Source organism: Cyprinodon variegatus, unplaced genomic scaffold (genome assembly GCF_000732505.1).
Source record: "Cyprinodon variegatus isolate N-32 unplaced genomic scaffold, C_variegatus-1.0 Scaffold158, whole genome shotgun sequence".
In the NCBI taxonomy this organism is placed as follows: Eukaryota; Metazoa; Chordata; class Actinopteri; order Cyprinodontiformes; family Cyprinodontidae; genus Cyprinodon; species Cyprinodon variegatus.
Genome location: NW_015150611.1, coordinates 892818 through 917245, shown reverse-complemented (window position 1 = coordinate 917245; position 24428 = coordinate 892818). Strand labels below are relative to the sequence as shown.

The following is a 24428-nucleotide window of genomic DNA, read 5'->3' as shown; positions in this document are numbered from 1 at the left end:
TTTCTCAGCAGTGTTTGTAATAAAGCTGAATGAGGTGTTTCCCTTCTATGCATCTTTTCTTTTTTACGTCCCTCAGATTTCTTTACCGGTTAGTCAGTATAGATTTCCCTGCACCTGCTGGGAAAATGTTAATTTGAAACACACAAGCAGCAAAGCCTTTGAGTGTGTTTTTCCCCCAGAAATAATGGTCACTAAGCTGTGTTGCTATGTTACCAAACACTCAGAGTTTGAGTAGGTCTGCAGCAACGTTGACTGGCTGTCAGCCTGAAAAGGTGCAGAAACAGGGATTGAGTGTCCAAGCCGACAGCTGCAAACATGATGCATGGAGTCTTAAATAGGAGGGTTTCTGGAGAGAATGCTAATTATCTGAAAAGCTTGTGTATCTTGTCTGAGAAATTTTCACAAAAACAAGTTATTTTATTTGTCAATTTCCTGTTACTATCTCTGATGAAATTTCAAACATAGATATATTCCCCTTGGCCTTTCTGAAGAAACTAAATCCTTTATTTCCTCTACTTGTGTCCCATAAGACTGGGAATAAAGAGAAAGGATGTCAGAGTTAAAATCCCCTGAGCTCTCTGCTGCTGTCTGCTAAACATCCTTTAAATGAACACCTTAACATCAGCCTTTCCTGAAATATCAAACCATGATGTTTTAGGCCTGATACATGTATGGTTTAGCTCTTATTGTATCCATCAGAGCTGAATGAGCCAACTGGGGAACAACAGTAGCTTTAATCAGATGAAAGCAGCCTCTGTCTGATCCCTCCTCCTTCTACCCCCCCTTGTCTTGCTCCATATGTAGAGAGCAACAGGTCCAAATCCTGCTTTGTGCACAGCCACCAGAAGCTTTTAGTTGGCCTAAACGGTTGACTTGGAATAACTTTATTTTATCCTCACCTCGTAAAGCTCTGTAAACTTGAGCCCTCATGTTTCGGGTAGTTGCAGAGCACGTCAAGCGGCACCCTGGGGTGAGTAAGCTTTATTTCTTTCCTGTTTGTCTCTAACGTTCTAAAAAGCTCTGGATATTTGAAAAGATTTGTCCTGCATTGTGCCATTTCCTCTAAACATGTTAGGAAAAAGTCTGAAAAACGTACAGGGAGGATTTGTCACAAGTTGTTTATACAAATGTGTTTCAGTAAAACAATTATTGTTTTTTGCTTTTTGTTATAATGGGTAACAAAAGTAAATATGATTATGAGATTAGATCTTTATTTTTTTGTTTTAGATATGCATCTATTTGTTAGCTCTAATTCAAAACTAGATCAAAATTAATTTCTAATAATTTTTACTTGCCTTTTTTATTTATAGGTTTCTTTTGCTGAAATATTGATAAAACGTAGCAATCTGAATATATTTTATTCCAAATATCACCCCACTGTGTCTATCTGTAACTTAGGGCCAGTTAGGTAGTTACTTGCGATGTCATTCATTAATAGGTTAAAGCAGGAGATATGAGGAGAAGCCTATTTCTGTCTCTTCCAATCTTATTAAAGCTCTAATTCAGTCAGTTAAGTTGTTCCTGGAGTTGGTTTTTAAAATCAAATCGAGATAAAAGCGGCTCAAGGCGCCAATAATACATTAAAACTAAATATAATCAGACATCAGACCAGTTGCTGGCATAAAAACCTTTTTTGTAAAATCCTAAGTTTCTTCCCCACAGCGGTAGGCTGGGGGTGGGGGGGATTATTTTTGAATTTTCATCCATCTCCACGAGGGTTGACAGAGTGTTCACTTTTTGTCACTGGTCTCCCTGGAGAGGGAGAGAAAAGCTATAGGGATGAAAATCTAAGCTATCATGGTTTCTCAGCACAGTCTATCATCCTGGAAAACTAACAAACTCAGAGACAGGAACTGCAGAGACTAAATCCCTCTGAGACTCCATAAATCCACCTCATCAAGTTCACACAGAAGGAAAGAGACAGAAGTACAGACAGTTATAGTGCAAATGTTTCCGTCTCAGAGACAAAAATTCCAACAAATACATACATTTAAAAGAGATGAACATAAAGAGGGAGAGAACAAAAGCTTGACGGAGCAATATCAGTTGAAATCGATGCTTTGCAGGAAATCCTCCGTTCTCTTCAAGTGCCAAAAATTAAAAGAACTAGAGCCTGTTTTTCAGTTAAGGGGTATGAATGCATATCTATGTCGATGCTTTGGTGAGGGAACCTGGAGCAACCGATTAAAAAATATTTTTTATGTTTTTACACCTTTGAAATTTGACCTTTCATCTCCAGAGACCCTTTGCTCTCCTGCTAAGCTCAGCCGACCAGATTGATTTTAAGATTTGCTGAAAATAAACTCTTGGTTCAACCTTCAGAGCACCTTACTAAAAAGTAATTAGCGTGTCACAAATATTCATCACATCTCCTTCACATCTAAGCAGAGTAAGGCAGGGAACACACAAATTATACTGAGATAAGAGTAGCACTACTTCCAAATATATTCTCTCAAGTAGAAAGTAACCATCCAAGAAACAGCTACTATCAGATAGCTAATTAAAACATCTGATGTAGTATTCAAATATTACATAAAGTTACCCAAAATATAACATTTTGTTCAAATTCTGGTAAGATAAAAAGAAATGTAATTACACAACAACAAATGCTGGCAGAATAACTTTCTCAATTGACATTTTTTTTTTAACAAAAATCGTATGTAACCAATAATTAGTGTGTAAATATGTGTTAGAACAGGGTAAGGTCTTCCAATTGTTTTCAATATGTTCACTTCACCTTCTGATGACGCAGAAGGTTCAGTACATATGAAATAACAATGATAATGAAGCTTCTGTGTAAAAAAGAAGTTTCACTGTCATATAATTTGCAAACAAAACAAGCCTGTTCTCCATTCTATGTTTTTTTTTAAGTAGAAGCAAAAAAGTAAAATGTAAACTAGTCCTAAAATTTGATTTTTTCTAAAGGTTAGTGAAGGTAACTACTTTTCACCTCTATAGGACTGCTGGTGAGGGCATCCTGTAGGGCCATTAGCTGCTCTAATCCTACCTGCTTTGGCTCAACTTGGGATCATGTGCCATTGACGTAAAGCTTTAACTTGTGTTTAGACTTATTTTGGGGGGCTGGGGGGGTCTGCATTTAATTTGTGGACATTTCTTTCTTGTTCTGTAACCCAAAGGCTGAAGCATGAGTTTGTATTTCATCTTAAATCAGGACTGTTGATGCCAAATTGATCAGATTCCTTGTGGACCCAACCAGCTAACATGGCATGAACTACATTCACTAGATCAATAAAGGCATAAATAGAGTTTTCTTATGAGTATTTCATTAGTAATGATATAATAATGTCATTTGTAACTAATCTATTTTGTATAAAAACATCAATACATCTCCTAAAAACATGTTTGTATTATAATTATTATTAGCCTCTTACACCCTAAGGGGGTATAAATAAATTTCTGCCTGACAAAAACACACAAAAGTAAATCACTTATAGCCTCACAGCTATTAGATTTAAGAAGAAACGTTTGGTACCTCTGTAAAGGTAAGATGTCATAGAATGGTTTTCTGGTGTCAGCACCATTGTAGCTTTGACCCTGCCTGAAATATTATGGACAAAATACTACTTATTTTGCATTTTTTGAACCTCGCCAAAATTTTCTTTGAAATAAACATTGCAAAACACTACCAAAATATAATTTATAGCACAAAAAAGTAGTACAGACTTTTAAATCTAAATGTTATGTAAAAATTTACCAAATTTGGACTCAATCAGATGAATCATATTTATTTTAGAATGGTATTAGTGAGAAATTTCTTAGGCGGAGAGGCCATTTTGGCACATTTATCCAAAAATGTCACCAAACTGTGCCAAATGTGTTTTTTACATCAATACTGGGGTTTGTTAAAATTACGAGGTCACGTAGCAGCTGGACCCACCGGTGGGTCCGTAGGGTTCTAGGGGTTAGTATTATTATTATTATTATGTAGTTATTAAAAATATAACAGAAATGACTTAAAAATAGATATCTTGTGTTATTAGTTATTTAATCTCGATAAGGCCTCAGAGCTTCTGCTATTCTTGTATGACCTTCAGAAAACATGTCTTTCTAACAGTTCTCTTAACACTAAGATATTTGTTTTGATCAGATCTCAGATCCTTTGCTGACCCAATCAGTCAATTGCCCTTTTCTCATCGGCCCCCCTTCTATTTAATTCTTCCTGATAAAAAAATGTTTAATTATAAGTTAATCTAAATCCACTGATGATTTGCACACACAACAAACTTTTCAATTAAGAAAAATTCCTACTTAGGAAATTAATTAATCCAAAATAAAAGTCTCCCCTTTGAAATTAAGCATTTTAGGTTCTTTACATATAGATATGTGGGATTATTTAGTTCTTCAAAACCTTTTAGCCTAATATTTGTTTAAATTAAGATAATGGTACTTTTGAGGTTGGATTAAAATTTTTTTTACGTTATGAAGACCAGAGTATTTACATGTTGTAAAAGGTTTAATTTAATCTTGACATTACTTTATTAGACTTTATTTAATTATAAGAAATAGTTTCTGCAGGTCCCACATTAAGCACCTGATATAATGTGTTTTAAAAAAGTTTCTCAGTGATCCACAGTATACAACTAAATCAAAGCTCTAACGTTTAGGGATTCGAACATTATCTTAACATCTTCTTGACCAATGCTCAAACTCTCTGTAAACCATCATGGAGCCAAAGTTGTATATGTGCCTGTTGATGCATATTCTAGCATTTCTAGCGGTTTTGTTGAAAACACTTTGCTGCCCTCTGCTGATCACAATCATAGCTAATATCACTGATGTGTTCAACTTATACTTTAAAGTAAACTGTTGGTTTGTGCTCTAAGAAAATCAGTAATCATTCAGATTAACATCGACTTGTAAACCTGCCTAGATGTATTATAAAACAATTCTCTAATGTTTTATAATATATCATAACACTTGACTTAATGTGAGTTACAGCTTTGAATTATATATGAAATTGAAATACCCACTCAGGAAGGGTTCATGTGTGATTGTACAACTTTTCCAAGTCTTTCCTGGATGCAACTCATAGCAAAAATCCTTTTATATCTTTTAGAGGACAGTTCAGCAATAGATCCTGCAAAGACTGTTTGGCCAGAGGCAGAAGACCCCACTAAAGTTTTATAATTGTTTATTTTAAACATAGTAAAAAAACAAACAAACAAAAAGCTTGTCAACAGAAGTAGATTTGCCACAACAAATTATCTTCTTTTGATTTTGCTCAACATTATTTCAGGGAAGTGTTTTTTTTTTCTTTTTAAATTAAACTGCAAAAAGTAATATGACAGGATTTTCTTATTAAAATACAGCACAGTTGGAGCAGAACATTGAATGACAAAGAAGTATTTGTTCCCTGACATTGTTGTTGTTCACAAACTGTCATTTCCAGTCTTATATAACCTCACAACACTGTCAGCTGGCTCACTGGGGTGACAGGAGGCGATGGAGCTGAAGCAGGTCATTCATTAATCAACAGAGCTGTAATTGGTCGGTTGTCCAGATCACCTGCCTGACAGTAGCTTTTAAACCTACCTGGAAGAGACCAAGGAGTTTTCCGATAAATCTGGAGGTGGACTGAAACTTAAATCTCTAATGTCTCTAAACATTAAAAATGTGTGAGATTGCCTGTCCTGCTCGTCTCTCTTTTGCTCTGTGATGGCCTGATGACAGTGGAGGTGGGTATAGAAAATAGATGAAGGTATATTCTTCTTTTCACTTTTCAATATGCACAACTTTGTTGGTCTAGGACAGGGATTGGCAGCTCCAGTCCTTCAGGGCCGGTGCGCTCCTGCTCCAACACATAAATCAAATAGCTGGATTACTTCTTCAGAATGCTGTCATATTCTCCAGAGTCCTGCTTATCTAAGGCCGTGTCTACATCCTACTCCCTGCTTTGAAGTGTGCACTTGGTCAAAGAGCAGATAAGGGCTCAGCTGCACATGCGACTTTGGAGTACTTCCTGCCTCTGAGGTTGTAACATTGAAAATGATGGGACCAGCCCCAGTTTTTTCATTTTTCATTTTTACTCCTTTAAATCTGTAACATGAAATCATTTTGTAATCAGTTTTGTAATCATTTCGCATTCTAAAGTTTACTCACCAGTGATGAGGACACGCCATATGTGCCCTTTTTTTCCCCACCCCATCCTTAAAAAACTCTGTGCAAGCCAATGGATTCAAGAGTTTTTGTTGTTTTTTTTTAGCAGGAACAAAGCTGAAGGTTGCAGGACACATAACCGTAAGGACTGGAGTTGCTAAAGTGATTTTTTATTCATAAAGCTCCATTTCACAAAACATGTCATCTCAAGTCAATTCAATTAGATGGTAGAAGTTGAAGGAAGCCAGAAAATTGTTGAAAAGCTGTATGCATTGAAATTTCATTCTCTAAACACTCTGTGTATACATGGCCTTGCAGATTCTCTCATCTGGGATCAGCATGTGGTGACAGTGGAAAGTTGCTAGCACTGTGTCGTTAATTTTACAGAAATGTTTAATTCTGTGCATGCATGTAGTGACAGTGGAGAGAAAGAACCCCCAACAGAATGAAAGCTCCAGCAGAACCAGGCATACACAAAAAAGATCACATAAACACACAAAAAATGAATAGCTAATAATGGATGATTAGTTTTGATTAGTTATTTCTGTCTAGACAAGAAACATAGTTAAACGGATTAACTCTAAGCTAATTTTCGGGTCAAGAAGATAAAAACATGTAGCTAGTTGCTATAAAATCCCAGCCAATAGCTGTCTCAGGATTAGAACTGCACAGGAATAAAAAATAAAAGACTGGGCAAACTGCACATGAATAATATGAAGCTGTTCACAGAAGTTTGGATGACACCCCTCGACCATGATGATGTCACATCTAAATAAATTAACTTTGAAGTTTGCTGTGGTATATAAAACCATGCAAACAAATTAATTGATATGAATACTCCTACAATGCCCTGTAAGACCAAATTTGATTGTATTTCAAACTATTTTGCAAAGTCTTTTGAGCATTAAACAGAAAAGTGTAAAAAAAAAAAAAAAGCTCATAGTCATGATAGATGACTAGAACAATTTAAAAGACTGCTTGGTTCATACATCTTAGCTATTTGAGATTACCTTTTTAATGCTGAAGGGTTTTAAACAGAAAAAAAAAATAACATAATAAAAAAAATAATAATTAGTTAAAATAGATATGAAGCCCAAATGGAGATGGAGATGAGAGGAAAGATCCTGGAACAAACAAGAACCAATTGAGGGCTTAAATAAAGAAGAAAACAGGTGCAAGCAATAGGCAACATAAGAAGACAAATATAGAGGGAACCTACTAATTAACTGATTGCTCTGGCTGAGAAAAGGAGGAAGGGAAGAAATGAACAGAGTTCTTCTAATAACATAGAATAAGTAAGTGGGGAAAACAATGACATGGTTAAATGGAAACACAACTCATACCTTCCTGTTGTACATCTCTCTTCTTACTTTGTTTTGCATTATTGCCAATATCAAAAATACTTCCTCCACAGTGAAGAAGGTAGTAAAAAGAAACATTAGATCATCATGTCAGAACAATATCTATATATACAATTTACCTCAGCAGAATTATTATTATTTTCTGTTAATGTATTCATTTGAATAAGACTTGAGAGAACTATAAAAGCTAAAAGCCTCAGATTTATCTGTAATAACTTAATGAAAAGTCCAACTGTTTAGTAACAGCGCTAGATATATTAGTCACAAGTTTATTATAAAAAAAAACATAGAAACATACACATGGTAGTAAGGCAGTAAGATGCTGCAGCTTGGCTAAAAGCCATAAAAATCTAAACATTACCATCTCAATTTCAGCTCACACAAAGAGCCTTAAAATATGTTTCCTTTCTCTGCTGTGTGCAGAGCCAGTAGGTTGCACTGCCTTGCTGTAAACCTAAATGCAGCCATATTCAGGTCTCCACATGTAAAAGAAAAAAAAAGGAAATTACATATTTTTGTTTTATCTTCCTCAGCTGATCCCCCAGTTCTTCTTTATCTGCCTTGGAATGGGTGGAGCCTCCCTGTACCTAATCCGGCTGGCCAGAGGACCACATGTCACGTAAGACCCTAAAACATTTTCACTGTTGTTGGAGGAAAAATGGTGAAATCATAAAGAATCTTCATCTGTTCTTTTTATAGTGCTTTATAAAAGTATTTATACCACCAAAATACCAATAAAAAACTGTGAAGTAGAGGATTAGATGGTTTAAAAAGGTTTTAAAGCATATAATCTGAAGATATAATAAATAAATGAAGGTAACCCTATTCAAACGATTAACTTTGTGTAAATATATACACTCCTTAGTATTAATTTTGAGGGACTTCTATTGAAAATCAGCTGTTTTTGGATTTTATTAGTGGGAATCAGTTAAAAAGGCTGGAGACTCTTTTTCAGATATTTGTTAGTGAATATCTTAAACCATCGAGCCTACATCTAAAACACATGTCCTGGTGTTAATTGATCTCATGAATCCAAAAACAGATATTTTTAACATGTAGAATAGTTAATTTTCTTAATTTTCTTTTTTCCAACTGAAATTTATTTTATCCAAACTGTTCAGCAGCTACGAACCTCTAGGATTGTAAATGCAGCTTCAAGCTTTTATTAAGCATTTAGTTTTCTAACATTTGCTCTTGGCCTGTCAATGCAGCACAGGGTGAAAGCAGTTTTTTTTTTTTAGTTTTCTTTAAAACTGTAATGCAAGCAATATTTTACATAGAAATATAAGATATGAAAGAGCCTAACACATGCAACTTTTTTGTTTTGATGGATTTAGCTGGAACAAGACTGATAATCCTGAACCATGGAATAATCTGGACCCCACATACCAGTACAAGGTAATCCAAATCACTCACAAAAAGGCTCGCAAGCAAGCTACACAAGCCCTGCAGTAATTACTACTTTTAAACACCAATCTTCTATGATATTTATTGTTGTTCTACTTCTTTCGCAGTTTGTTGCTATTACTACCGACTATAAGAACCTGAAGAAGGAAGGTCCAGACTTTTGAACCACACAGCAGAGTCAAGCAGAGGGAAAAAATGAAAATCCTGGATTCCAATATCTGCTTTCCTCTCTATATTTTCTGACATCAACACTGCAGGTTTTGGTGAACCGAGCACAAAATCAAAATGTATAGATGTGTGGTTTGAAAAAGCAGCTGACTGCTTGGTAAACCCAACAGGAAATATTTACATATGCTTATTGAAAGATATTCCAAAAAGCACAGAGGATGCCACATTCATGCACTTCTTATGCTTATGTATTTTCCATGCAAAAAACTGGGTTATTTTTCAAGAAGTCTTAGTTTAAGAACATGGCCTTGTTTTAGACATTTTTTTCCACAACAATTTTCACCACAAAACATATAAAAAAAATACATAAAAACATTTTTAAAAATCACTCACATAGCTCTTTTCATCATAAATGTAAATAGCATGTAAAATATGTTAAGGAGCAAAAGCACCAAAACTAGACAAGCAGCCTTGGTTTAAAAAAAATATTGATGTTTTCTGAACATGAAACATTAGATGTTCATCTTACACCTTTGATGTTTTTCCATGTGTTTCCTACAGCAGCTTTTATTTTTCCAGCCTCTTATAGAACAGCTGCAGTGCAACCTGACATCAAAGGTCCAATCATTGTGCGCTGCTGCTTGTATTTCATAACTGAGACGTGACCGTACGTTTAGCTGCCACTGAACTGAACAGTTATCGGCTCAGTCATGAAAGCAACAGCTGCATTAATTACAGTGTATTCTTTCAATAAATAAACTGATCTTTGTCTGCAGAAGTGTCATTTTTTGCAAGGGGGCTTACGGATAATGGGCAGGTGATTTTTGTTATGCACCTGCATCTTTTTCCACAAACTCAGCAGCTCTGATGGAGCTGAGCCATCTGCTGGCAGTACGGCTGTCACTTAGCAGGCTGAATGATGCTTAGAAAGTGGTTCCACATTTACACTGCATGTGCTGGTGTGAGAGAGAGACAGCAGCCCACCATCTGTAACAACAGTGACAGGATTGTAAGCAGTCTGACCCTATGTGAGTACTAATTTGAACATATATACATGACCTGAACACACACACTATTCATAGGGGGATTGGTTGGTCTTTTATATTTATATTTAGGGTCCAGTTGTCCTGCTTTCTTTTTATTTGCTCATCTTCTCTTCATCTCTTAATGTAATTATTCCGATGATCTAAAACATTTTAAGGTATAGTGGATGATTTTTGCAAATTTTTTAAAAGACCAGTCCTCTCCAATAAAAAAAAATACACATGAACAACTCTGTTTCTCAGTTTTTGCATCCCTCATACAAGCTTACTTTCCAAAATAAGAATTGCAGGTTTTTTCTAGATTGACAACTACAAGGACCACTTATTTTGATGATCCACCCGGTAAAAGAACATCCTCCACTATACATTTAAGTTGAACGAAAAGCAGAAACATAAATCTTTTTCAAGCACAGCATAAGGAGAGCGAAAAAAAAAACGTTTTAACGTGTTTTTTTTATATATATATACCGTAGTTCTTTTTTATTTATAAAAGCTGATGATTTGAACTGTACAGAGGTAAGAAAATAGAGACAAACACAATATCATCATTTCTTACGTCGCAGGAAATACTGTTTTAATTAGAGATCTAATGTGATGAAGTGAGGGAACGGAGGCTCAAGTGGGCTATTGAGGAATTTTAAGAGCATTGAAATCTCTCTAGTTGTCAGGTCATGAGAAAAATTCAGCGAGGCGAGGCAGGTCATCAGGTCATTGTGCTGTGATGCTGCTTGTGTGACTGTCAGAGAGGTTTGGGGGTTTTCTGACGACACAGCTGAGAACTCAGCCCGACCTCTCTGACCTTCACTTCTGTTGTTTATTTTTTCTCCATAGAGGAAACACATTCCTCTGGCAGTAACAGAGGCAACAGGCTTCTGTTCACAAAAAAGCAAGTTGCAGGCAGATGATCCACAGCAAATACAATCAGTTTGTTATATGATTATTTAGTGCTTGCATATTCAGCATCACAAGTCAGTGTTCAATGCCAACTTTGCGTCTCTTTGTTAAGCTCTTTGTGCATAAAAGTTAAATTTCTTTGAGTCCTTCCACTTTCTTTAAAAAGGGATTAAAGTTAGAACATCTTTTCATTTTTCACAGACAGATATCCTCTGATAGCTGTGACAAAAGGCTTAAATAATAACTAATGCATTTACTGAAGGCTTATTGGCAAGGGTGCTGATGAAGCAGAGGACTCTCATCCTTCTGCACTCAAGACAGTCTGTTCTACGACTGGCTGACAGTAACATCAAATAAGCATAAATGGTCTTCATTGCATACATCTTTGTATCCTCTCTGTAGGAATAAATCATTGGAGTTTATATATATTTCCCATGCTAATTATTTTGAAATGAGGTGTTCATAATTTTTTTTTTTATGACAGCTCTGTACCCCTATCATTCCTTCACCCAGTTTGCAAGTGTTTGACCAAATACCAGGTTTTAGCTTTCTGTGTGGCTCTGAGGGGATTTAGGCCCAGTCTCGTTTTAACAAAGCTTGTTTCTATTCTATTTTATGTTTGCTTAGGTCTATGTACTCCAAAGACTTAGATATGTTAAATAAAGTAAAATAGTTTGTAGTAAAAAGTAAAAAGCTTTTAAATTATACTGTTCTCAGTGCAATATGCAGCAAAGACATCCCACATCATGATACAACTTCCACAATTTTTCTAGTATGAGTAGAAACTTTAAGAGCCAGCAGTAGCTTGTTTCAAAACAGTTTTTTTTTCTTGTATTGTTATGAAAAATACATTTTTTGAATTGCAGAATTTACCTTTTAAATTCTAAATTTTGAATGTTTTTATATTTTTATTACTCAAAGTTCATACTTGTAAAAAGGTCATCCAAATAACATTTTTTTTTTTTTAGCTTAACTTTTTTGTGGTGGAAATATTTTTTATCCCCCCCCCTACAAAAAAGTATTCATTCATTTTTATTTCTGAATATGATCTGTAGCGAGAGTTTAAGACTTTAAAACATTTATCCCAGACTCTAGCCTTCCTGACCTACTTTTTCTCCCTGTTGTCTATTGCCATTTTACTTTACTATATTCTATGAACAACAAGAGGAAATGACAGCAGGAAATACCAGCTACTTCATACAGCTTAGTGTTTATAAGCCACAGAAGCTTTTCCCTTCTTAAATGTCCAAAACAAAACAATTATCCTCATATCTGACCTAGAAATCCACATTTACGCTTGTTTAGCTCTTTACTGTAATTACACATCATTTACTTCAGAACTCTCTTACTGTAGTAATTAAGACTGAAGTTAAGATATTACTAACAAAATTCAGCCAGTTTTGAAACAATAAAAGTCATTCTTTACTATGGACAACAAATAACACTTTAAAAACTTTTATTACACAGCCTCTCACTAAAAGGATCTGCTGGGTAGAATGGTGCAAAGATAGTACAGAAGGTGCATCCTTTCACTTGTGTTTAATAAAATCTTTCACCCAACAGTTTGTCTTGTTAATATTTGTAACTCATCTTGAAAATATCACTTTCTCATTTATTTTAGGTCTGCATTGGTATCTTAACAGGTAATAAAACATTTCAAAACAAGTCATCGTCCTGCAAACACGTGTTCATGGTTTATCCATGTGTGACTTTCATCAACAATTATACTGAGATGCTGTTTTTTCACAGGTTTACATCAACAATTAGCTTATTATCTTACACAGCAGCCATGATCAATGAAGGCATCAGATGAAACTCTTTTACAGAAATGATTGTGACATTTGTTTACTTTATTGATTATATCATCATAAGCAGAAATGTGAACAATGATGCAGCGTGATAGAAAAGAAAAGTGATATTGCTATATAACAGTTTGTCAGGGTGCCAATATGCGTGTCATTTCTAATGGTCTGTGAATCCTGGCATGGGAAAGGGTCTGGCAAATAGCTCCACCCGATGGCGGAGCTCTGCAATGAGCTTCACTGTATCTGGGTCCTTAAGCAGGAAAGTCTTGAAGCTGGCTAAGTTTCCTGTTGGGGAAAATAAAATGAAAAAAATAAAGGTTTGTATGTTTGATAGCGAAAAAAGCTGCAAACGTTGTACAATGTATCACAGGCTGTAAAAGTGCACAAGGAACAAGGAAAACGTACAGCTTTAAAAGGATTGAGAGGTTAAAAGAAAAAAAGTAAAAATGAGAGTCTTGAGGTGATTCAGAAGACGTGGATAAACGTTTGAGTCAGAGCTTCAAGATGCACCACACACAGAAATAGTCTTCTACTGCTTCATTTCCTGGGTTAAACCTGAACCCTAAACATCAAATACAATCTGGGCTTGGAAGGAAAAAAACTGACTTGCTCAGCTGCTAGATTATGAGGAAGTCTAAAGATATACAGAAATCTGAATGCTGAAATTTCAGCAATCAGAGGTGATCACAGCTTTGTCGCTCCTATAACTTTCAAATTTTCTGAAAAACATAAATTTTTATTTCATCAGTTTTAAGACTTAATCTTAAAGTTTCATTTTGTGTGTGTGATGAAACTATATAATATATAAATTTACTTTTTGACTCAAATTCAATTAGAAGTGTTAAATAAAATCCCATGTTGGGTTTAGTTATGCAGCAAAACAGTAAAACTGTCTCACCAGTTTTCTTCTTTGCACTTAAAGCGATCTGTATCCCTTCATCAATGAAGTCCACAACCTTTTCAAAGTCTGCCTCCTTAAACTGTCGAGAGGTCAGAGCTGGAGCTCCTTTAGCAAATAAAAAAGGAGTGAGGAAACGAGACAAGCAAACAACGATAGAAAAAAATGTACGCAGTCTTTTATTTCATTACTTTTATATTAAACATTTCTTAAAGATTAGGAAATCTGAGGTTTAAAATAGGACTTATACAGGAAGTTTTTATCTAACAATATCTAATATAAGAAATTAGTTTTACCGAGCCTGAGTCCGCCTGGTGTGAGGGCGCTTTTGTCTCCTGGACAGGTGTTCTTGTTTGCTGTGATGGACACCAGCTCTAGGACCCTTTCTGCTCGAGCTCCATCTATCCCCCGAGGTCGAAGGTCAACTAAGACAAGGTGGTTGTCTGTTCCACCTGTGAGGAGGAGGTGGAGGAGAGGGAATGGTAGAAAGCGTCATCAAATTTACTTTGGGAACATCTCACTGAATAAAATCAGTAGTTTCTTCTTCCTCCGTTCTAACTTGTTTGCTGACACTGGAAAAAGCTAACTCTACCTTTTTGAAATTCTTTCCAGTCTTGTTTCTTTTCCATTCAAAACTAAACTCAAACCTTACTTTTAAAAATGTGAAAAGCAGAAAGCAAATTAGTTTGCAGTGAATAAAAAATAGACAACTGCATCATGTACCTGAGAAGTGCTTTTGGCATAATGATAGAGGTGAAGAAGTCATTTCATGAGATCTTTTATCTGTCTGTTAATGTATATGAAATAATCACCTGAGACCAGCGTGTAGCCTTTCTTCAGCAGAGCGCCGGCCATGGCTTTGGCGTTTAGAAGAACCTGAGCGATGTACTCTTTGAACATGGGAGTGGAAGCCTGCAGAGACATGATATTATGCTGCGTCAAAGAGGAACTCCATGGCAGGACTTGAATGTTTTATGCATGAGCTGCTTAATTTAAGTTGTTTTTTATTATAGTCCCTGAGGATTTTCTCTCTTATTACATTTATTACCAGATATGACTGAATATCTGAATGAAACATTCATCTGGACCTGTCTGAGCGCCACAGCCACCCCAGCTATAGCGTGATTGTGCGGTCCTCCTTGCAGTGACGGGAACACAGCAAAGTTCACCCTGTCCTGGAGGTCATAGAGCACCTCTCGACCTTTGGCATCCACGGACCGTACACCTTTCCGGAAGAAGATCAGACCAGCCCTGGAGAGTGGAAAGAATAAAACAGATCCCTTCCTCTATTGATTTGTCCCAAAAAAATTAACGCTGGATTAAATGAAAATCTGAAATAACCCACCTCGCTCCTCTCAGGGACTTATGGGTAGTGGATGTGACCAGGTCTGCATATTTAAAAGGAGAAGGAACAGCTCCAGCAGCCACAAGGCCGCTGATATGAGCCATGTCAGCCAGCAGGTAGGCGTTCAGCTCCTCACACAGCTGAAACACACACAGACAGAAATGTTCCAGAGGAAGTGGATAACCGTAACTCTTCATCCACCATTTGGGTTACTAAACAGATTCACAGAAACAAGTATGCATTGTGAGAGGACCTGTTTCATGCGAGCGTAGTCGATGAGCCGAGCATAGGCGCTGGTTCCTGCAATGATGAGTTTGGGTCTGAAGAGGCGGGCCGTCTTCTCCAGCTGGTCATAATCAATCAGACCTGTTTGAGGCTAATTTGGCCAGAAAAAAACCAAACCAATCCGTTACCAGCAGTCCTTTTCAGGATCACTTTCTGAAGTTCACCAACTACTCACATTCAGCTTGTATGGCATGGATTCAAAGTAGATGGAGGTGGCTGAGATTCTCTTGTTGTCCGTCATGTAGCCATGGGTCAAGCTGGAACAAAGAAGTAAGAAGTAATGTACAAATCAGGCTAATGTAAGCTGAGCTGAGTTCCTCTGCTAACATTTTCCAACCAGTCTGAATCTGAATAAATATGTTTTAAGTTTCATAGAAGCTTAAAGCAGGATTGTTTATTAAACAATATTCTAAGCTTTGAAACATTTCAGAGGACTCCAATTAATTCTCATAAAATCATCATACAACTGCAACCCCCCCAAAAAAATCACGAATAAGAGATCTGGAGGAGCTGCAGATATGCAGCTATCCCCACATTTAAACACAGTGGTCGCAAGATCATGCTGCAGGGATGCGTTCATAAGCAGGGGTATAAATGCTGGTCAGAGTTGATGGCAGGACAAAAACCCTCAACACGCCGTCAGTTTTCAAACAAGATGGCTTACACTAAAGTATATGAATGAGTTAAAAGGGCCCAGGCAAAGCCACACAGAAACCAAACTGAAAACCTTCAGGAAAAAAGCAATAAGAGGCATTTTAGATTACTCTATACTGAGCTATATTAGTAAAAAGAAAAACGGAAAATGAAATTATATATAATCATATTTGCTATAACTGCTTAAATCCAACAGCAACTTAATGTTTTCTTTATGATAAGGCAGAAAAAAAAGGTTTGTGGACTGGAATCAGACAGATGTAAATGCATTAGCGGCACACATATGAAACAAAACCTTAACACAAATCTATCTATTCTGTCTTTTTGGTTCCTCAGCAGCTAACCCGCCGTCATGTTAACTTCATTTCCTTCTGTCCTGTGACTGTCTGTGAAATTAAAATGAGCTCATTTCAAAGCTGCTGTCATCGCATGACAGCTCCAGTCTATGAAACCAAACTTTATCACTCTCACCATTTCTTGTTGTTAAGTCCATAAAGAGCCTTAGCAGAGAAAAACTGACGTTGGCTTGTGATACAAATAGCTAAACTGTGTCGACTAATAATACAGAATCTGTCAAACCGGTGAGAATATATGAAGCGTGAAATGAAAAACTGAGCTATTAGAATAAAAACTGTAAAACGTTTATATAATATCAAGATAGGAATTGATCATGTTAACAAAGTAATCATGTCACAATTTCGTTTTTGTTCAATTATTTGTGTAAAATATGTTTTTTTCCTCAACAGGATTTCGATGTGTTTTATTTTTTAGTACTGAATGAGAAGACAGATTACATTCAATGTTATTTTTTCACAAGCAGCTGTTATTGCTCAGAGTAGATAAATAAATAAACATTTATCAGGATATAATGATAAAACTTTAACTGACTGTCCTCCATCAGGCAGATCCAGGCCCATGATTCGGTCATGAGGCTTCAGCACAGAGGTGTAGGCTGCAAAGTTGGCTGGAGAGCCTGAGTATGGCTGGACGTTTACACCCCACAGATTGGGATCCAGGCCGAAGACGGTGAGCGCTCGTCTCTGACACAGCAGCTCAATCTGGTCAACAATCTCCGCTCCACCGTAGTACCTGAAAAAAAGAATCATAGAAAAAAACAAAAAGAAAACGTGTCTCAGAAGCTTCGTTTTATTTACAACCGTTCTTTGTATTCTATTAACATGCATCATCAATAATTCAACTTTTTTTTAAATCTAAAATACATGGTATCTTATTAAATTGATTGTTTGTGGAATTAATTTTTCCAGCTTTTGTATTTTTGCATTAAAATGATTATACTGTAATGTTTATACTATCCTTGTTACTTGGCTGTATCTTATATAACATCCGGTTGTACAAAATCGCATCATTTGACACAATCTAAACAGGAACAGTTTAGCCTTAATCATCCTGTATCACACAGGTATTTTTTTATATGATGCCAATTTGTTTTATTAAGAATGCTAAGGGGAGTGTTTTTAGTGTGAAAGGATTCATAAAAGGTACAGAAGTTTTTTTTGTTTTTTTTTAAACCACACAGAGGTTTAACCTTTCTATCCTCAAGGTTTATCCTTAAATCTTGAATTGTTGCTGTATTCATAGCACAATAGAGATCAAACAAATATATATGTCATACTCTGTAATGTAGATGGTAATCCATAACCTGTTTCCATTGTCTCTTTTTCTAATTTGCATGCTATTTTGTTTGTTAATTGGGATGTAACCACTTAAAATTAAACTATTTCCCATAGTTGTCACTTGGTTATTGGTTTCCCTTCGCTTTTGTCATATTAGTTGTTCCCAGCCCTGTTGTATTTTCCTGCTTACTCGTTTTTGCACTCTACTGCTACTCTCCTTTCAGTTCAGCTCTCTTCTAGCTGCTTTTATCTATACCTGCCCCCAATTAGCTGATTACACGAGTCATTGTTCTGTCTCCCATATACACTCTTCCTCTGAAGTTAATCATTTCTTGGATTCTCTTTATTTTCTCCTTTAGTGTCTCCTAGTGATGGTTCTTGAGTTATTTGCATGTATTTTCTGGATTTATGCTTCTGTTACTGTCTTTTTTATCAGTAAATCTACAGGAAACCATATCTGCTTTCTGTCTCTGAATTTGGATCCTCATATTTGTTCATCTGAAAGGTTAACCCGCATTCTTTGCTGCTGCAGCCAAATTTTGAGGCCCTATAGGTAGAATCCTGCAAGGTTTTGGTGTTATTTTGAGGTTCATGATGAAGGAAATTTGTATTAAAAACTGGAATTCAAATAAATTAATGGTTTTAGTTCTGAGGCTGATTATTTCCCATCACGGCTTGTTTCAGCTTCTGCATCCATCCATCATGCAAAGTTAGAACCACATTCTGTTAAAGGCATAAAAAACTGTACTGCTTTCAACAGAACAATCTTTCTGTTTAATCTCCTTCAGTCCATCCATTTCTTCCACGTCAGGGCCGGGTTGCGGAGGCAGCAGTCTAAGCAGAGATGCCCAAACTTCCCAATCCACACACACCTCCTCCAGCTCTGGGGGGGACCCCGAGGCAACACCAGGCCAGCTCAGAGACATAATCCCTCCAGCGTGTCCTGGGCCTTCCACGAGGCCTCCTCCCAATAGGACATACCTAGAACACTTCCCGAGGGAGGCGACCAGGAGGCATCCGGAACAGATGCCTGAGCATTCTCAGCTGGCTCCTTTCGACATGGAGGAGCAATGTCTCTACTCCAAGCTCCTCCTGGGTAACTGAGCTCCTCACCTGATCTCGAAGGGTGTGCCCAGCCACTCAGCAAAGTAAACTCATTTTGGCCGCTTGTATTCACGATCTTGTCCTTTTGGTCATTACCCAGATCTCATGATCATAGGTGAGGGTGATCATTGATCGATCGGAAAATCAAGAGCTTCGCCCCCAGACTCAGCTCTCTCTTCATTACGACAGTCCTATACAGCAACCGCATCACTGGCGAAGCTGCACTGATCCGTGTATCGATCTCACGTTCCATTCGTCCCTCACTCGTGAACAAGACACCAAGATACTTGAACTCCTCCACTTGAGACAAGGACTCTCCATGGACCTAAAGAGGGGAGTCCACCTTTCCTCGGTGGAGAACCATGGCCTCTGTAGGGACCTGGAGCTCCTGTCTTCTGGGAGAAAATTCACTACAGAAAGAAAATGGTTCAGGATCCACATAAGAGTCTGGGCACCATCCCCTATCCAGCACAGCATTCAATCAAGTCAACAAATCGACTTATATTAGCCTTTTATGTAAGACATGCACGTTTACTATAACTCTGTCTACTGTTAAACCTTCATACTCCTCTGACATCAGGGACTTGGAGGTTCATGGCGCAGAAACATGAATCTGGTTTTTCAGAGAATTTTTAAAATGTAGTTTGTTGCTGTTTTTTTTCTTTCTGAATTAATCATACATTTGTCAAATTGTATTTTGAATTTGCGTTTTGACTGAAGGATTTAGGAATGACAGTCCTTTAACATTTAGAGAGGTGTTTTCTATTTTAATTGGGCCAGCTTGGAAGGCATATGGACATACCTAACAGAAAAAAAAGGAAATCAAATAATTTTATGTCAAAAACTGCTGCATTCCCCACAAATGACGGTATGACTGTTTTCTTTTTAATTATCTAATAATTTTCTAGGAATGAGTCTTTGCCGTAATGACATCTTTGAAAACTCACTTTCAAGCTTAATTTTTAAATAGTTCAACCTGACACAATTACCTGTATGGATGTGTTTTAGATGATGATAACATCTACTGACTGAGCTCTGTTTTTGTTGTTACCTTTGCCCAGGGTATCCCTCAGAGTATTTATTGTTCAGACAGGAACCCTGTGCCTCCAGGGCTGCACGGCTGCAAAAATTCTGACAGGACAAACAAGCACAGTGTCAGCCTCTGCACATATGCCTTAAAAAAATCAGAACAGACAACCCAAATATAGCTTTATTTACCCAGAGAAGGCTTTGCTGCCTTAGACTGTATCCACAATATAAATTTAGCTTCCTTCATGCTTTTAGGTCGAATTAACTTTCACATTCCGCTAAAATAATCAACAAAAAAAACAATTGTTTTCTATGTTGTGGTAAAGATAACAAAAATTACTCTAAATAGTTATGTATTTTGTTTGCGTCTCATAAGTGGTTTTCTAAGGCTTTTTATCTAAGAGGGGAGGAAGCTGCAAAGCTGAATGCAAATGAATTTTCCTCCTTCTGACAGTCTTTTCTCTTCTCCCACTCTCACTTCAGCTTTCTTTTTTTTTTGTGTTCCCCTCTATTCTCTTTCTTTCCCTCAGCCACCCAACCCCCCAGAAGTCTTATTATACTAAACCTGTCACTGTTCAGGGATCCTTCAATCATCCTAGTGAGGTTTAAAACAAGCTGTCTTAAACTAAAATTCTCTCTGTGACATTTCTGAAAAACTATCTTGACACAAAAATACACACTCCAACTGAACTGCCCCTCCTCCTCTCAGAATAGGAGAGGGGATCAATAAAGAATATAGGTGAGGAAGTTAATAGGATAATATGACACTGTTCTAAAAAAGCAGGAAGCTCTCCTCTGGGAGTCAGCCTGCGGTAGTGAATGACTGTCATCAATCGCACATGAAAAACTTTTTTCTTTGTCTTTATGGATGATAGAGTTTTGGGTTCATAATTGCTGCTTAATAGAAGAGATGCAATTCAGTTAACATTTTTTATCTTCTAGTTAGCCTGGATTGTTTCGAAGGGATGACAGTTGAAGTGAAAACATCAACAGCATATCGAAAATACTTTGAGTCGTAAATATCTAAAGTTTGTTGACAGGTGATTTTAGAGCTGAGGGGGAATTTTATGCAACTCGTTTTGCTTTTCTTGCTTTTTGATTCATGGACTCTGTTTAAACTCTAGTTTTCCAGACAAAAGCCTTTTATTTGAACAGAAAAGCCGTGTCCTGAGCTGAATTAAGTTTAATGAGAAATTAAAATGAATTGAGTTAAAGGATCATATCAAAGCATTTCGACACCCGGTGAAATATTTAGATCTTTAGCAGATTTCTTTCAGTTGAGAATGTGCTGGTTGTTACAGTACTTAAGCTCCAAGATTGGCCTTGTTTTAATAATCAAGCAAAATACCTAGTTTCACCCCTTTAGTTGAGAAAACACCAATGAGAATATTATCATAGCTATCAACCAGTTTCTGACATCAGCCCCTCCCCTGCAGCTTATTTGCATCTATAGCTTGTTTCAAGTCACCCCACAGCATCTCACTGAGATCAATAGCTAGGCTTTAATTCACTCAGGACTTTTCTTTGATTCTTAAACAGCATAGTGAACCACATGCTTTCAGTCACTGTCATCTTTCAGGGTCAAGATCTGCTTTGAGTTTATCCATCCGTTTATCCATCTGTTTTCTGTCACGCTTATCCCAAGGCGAAGTACATCCTGGACAGGTTGCCAGTCTATCACAGGGCAACACAGAGACAAACAGGATAAACAACCATTCAACCATTCAAATTCACACCTAAGGAGAATTTAGAGAAGCCAATTAACCTAACAGTCATTTTTTTGGACTGTGGGAGGAAGCCAGAGTACCCAGAGAGAACCCGTGCATGCTCAGGGAGAACATGCAAACCCCATGCAGAAAGACCCTGGGCTGGGAATCAAACCCAGAACCTTTGTGCAGCAAGGCAGCTATGCTAACCACTGCACCACTGAGCAGCTCTGAGTTTATTCTTTAAATAATTGTCTCTCAATAATCTTTCTTCTGATTCACACAGAATTCATTGTCCATTCCTGCAAACCATAACTCTAGCACCTCCCTGCTTCACAGTTACCATAGGGTTTTATTCCTGAATACTCTATTTGTTCTATGCCAACTATATCTGTACTTTTAGCTCCATCTGTCCAGAGAAGTTCTAGTCTTTCTCTAGCCTTCCTCCGTATCACCTTATATGAACTGAAATGAATGACTGAGGTATAGTCATGGCACACCTTCTTTAAAATGCTGAGTAACACTTTACTAATCATGAGCTCCTGATATGATACTGCTTTGTACAAGCTGAAACCTTTTTAGTTACAATAAAGATAAACAAATTCTTCTCAGGAAAAAATTATTATTTAAGATTAAAATAATAAAGTGATTTCTTCTATTTCATTGTCTTTATTGCTAGATATTTTTCAGTATTGTTAAAACTAAAGTTAAACACCCTTAAGTCCAACTGTGTTAAAAAAAAAAAAAAAAAAAATTATTTTAAACCCAGTTTATGTATTAACATGGCTGCACTGTTGTGTATAAATGTCTGCTGCACAGAATGTTTATGGATTGATGGGTCTGCTTTGCTATGTTCAACCGGTGCAAACTGAGGTGAGGAAAAGCTCCATCAATGCACTGGAAAGAATCAAAAGCTAGATAAGTAATTGTTCCTTAAAATAAGTGCATGTGTTCTTGGATTGAGGAGGTAAGTGAGACACTTTGCCAATGGAACAAGACAATTTACACTTAAAATAAGAAAACGCAATTGCAATGTCTTATTTCAAGTGCATATTTTCTAATGATCTTATTTTAAGGGTAAAAATAATCATTCCATTGGCAAACTATGTCATTTACCTACCTTAATTAAGGGTAAATACACAATACAATTTTTACTTATTTTCTAGATTGCTTTTCCATTGTGGAACTGATAAGAGGAAAAACTGAACACTTATTCTCTAAATGCTGTTCTGAGTGGAGTTCACCTGTCCAAACCAGTTGTTTTAGCAGCACCATTTTCACACATGGACTGTGCATGAGTCCAAGCAAAGAGCAAATATTTAAACAGTTACATCTGAGGGTCTGCAGCAGACCAGTGTCCATCCCAGTTGCAGAACACATTCTGGTCAAGTTTATTCATTTTATTCGTGTTTATTGTAGTGCTTTCTGGATTCATGAAATATAAGGATCCATCTAAGTTTGTCTGAATTTTGCCCTCCCCCCCCTTTTAAATTTTGATCCTCCTTTGCAGCTTAACACTTTTTCCTGCAGCTCACAGTCTGCATTCTCACCTCAGATGCAATGAGCTCCAGTCCCCGACACTGCCTGTCCTTCTCTTGCTGCAGGAGACTCCACATCTCTGGGTCATCCTGGGCCAGACTCTCCTGTCCTGTCCACCTGCCACTGCTGTGCTTTAGCCTGCATGATTCTGAAGCAAGCTGCCCCTCTCTACCCAAACACCTTGAGAATCTGGGGAAGAGGGGCTTCAACACAGGACGGAGGAAGACAAACAAATCAGTATTTCATTTCCTAAGTAAACATGTTCCTTTTAAAGAATGAATGCTAAATCCTAGTAAAAAAAATCCTATTGTGTTTTATATTGTCCAGACAGAGTTTAAAAAAAAAAAAAAAAAAAAAAAGCAACGAGAAAGGTCTTTTGGTTTCTTTTAAAATGCTCAAAAAGGTTAGTGTTGGTGAAAAAAAATGCTTTCATCATTTGAAATGATTATAGTCTTCAGTCAGGTTTTGAATGAATGTGTTCGAATAATGTGTCTTTTGATGTTCTGAGCGAACCATTAGGTGAAAGGCAGGGCAAAAACAAACATGTCATTCAGCGGAGCAGTTATGGAAAACCTTGGACTTGTAAAGTCTATGCAGGCTGAACAGGGTCTTGTTTGTAGAAGCAGGTATGCATTATGTGTAACCAGGGGCTACTTTGCTCTTGCAGACAGTTCACTGCAAAAGTGGAAATATGCACTAAAATAAGCTTCTTCAACCTTGTCATTCCCTTTATAGCACATCTTGCTACATGATCAAACCCTTCAACAAGTAACATATGTTTAAAAAACACCTGACTGGTTTCCACACATATTTGATGTTAGAAATGAAACAATGCATGTTCCTGGAAGGCAGTTCTAGGGCTGAGAGGAACTGGAGTGACATGCTGACCTAGTTTGCTGTTTTTAAGTTATTTAGTAACAACCACTCAGACCATTAGAGAGGATTAACAAAATACAATGAACCAATATACAGTTGCATCTTTGTGCAATGAATTATTAGACAAATGTACTTACCCTTAGTGTCTGCCGCAGTGACAGAGAGAGCATGCTTGTGACAGCAGAGATGTGGGGAAAACTGAAAACTTTCAAGGTACAAAGGGTGAATGCACAATCATACTGGAACGATGCCAGGTACATGTGTACTCTGTCACTGATAGAATAAAAAGTGCAATAAATCTGCCTCTGGATTAGTTCTTTGAAGATAAAAAACTGGAAACAAGTGTTGCATCTTAACATCAAACAGGGAAGGAAATAGTTTCTCGAAAATAAAAATAAAAAAATTATTAACATTCAACAATCAAGAAGGCTACTTTAGATTAATGAATATGTACAATATTAACTGTCACTGGCAAGAATAGAGTAAAGAAAGTGTTTATATTTAAACACGGTAAAATGAAGTTTAGAAGATTTAATTACAGAGGATAATGTATCGATGACACC

The 24428-nt window shown here is 36.9% G+C and overlaps 2 protein-coding genes across 3 annotated transcripts; one reads left to right on the top strand and one right to left on the bottom strand.

The window, feature by feature from the left end:
* The first annotated feature begins 782 nt into the window (after nucleotides 1-782).
* On the top strand, nucleotides 783-9828 carry LOC107086696 (NADH dehydrogenase [ubiquinone] 1 alpha subcomplex subunit 4-like 2). The gene is made up of 4 exons (XM_015377809.1): nucleotides 783-970; nucleotides 8012-8097; nucleotides 8816-8876; nucleotides 8993-9828. The coding sequence occupies exons 1-4, from the start codon at nucleotides 929-931 to the stop codon at nucleotides 9047-9049; spliced, it is 246 nt and encodes an 81-aa protein (XP_015233295.1). The 5' UTR covers nucleotides 783-928; the 3' UTR covers nucleotides 9050-9828.
* A 2613-nt stretch (nucleotides 9829-12441) lies between these two features.
* LOC107086694 (serine hydroxymethyltransferase, mitochondrial-like) lies at nucleotides 12442-24417 on the bottom strand. Of its 2 annotated transcripts, XM_015377806.1 has the most exons (12): nucleotides 24003-24417; nucleotides 23001-23192; nucleotides 19767-19846; nucleotides 16866-17066; nucleotides 15499-15580; nucleotides 15292-15414; nucleotides 15039-15178; nucleotides 14782-14944; nucleotides 14506-14605; nucleotides 13990-14145; nucleotides 13694-13801; nucleotides 12442-13080 (listed from the first exon to the last, which is right to left on the bottom strand). In XM_015377806.1, the coding sequence occupies exons 1-12, from the start codon at nucleotides 24276-24278 to the stop codon at nucleotides 12953-12955; spliced, it is 1749 nt and encodes a 582-aa protein (XP_015233292.1). In that variant the 5' UTR covers nucleotides 24279-24417; the 3' UTR covers nucleotides 12442-12952. The 2 variants fall into 2 exon arrangements, with proteins under 2 accessions (XP_015233292.1, XP_015233293.1); XM_015377807.1 differs by lacking the exon at nucleotides 24003-24417 and having other exon boundaries at nucleotides 12443-13080; nucleotides 23001-23232.
* Nucleotides 24418-24428: the final 11 nt, after the last annotated feature.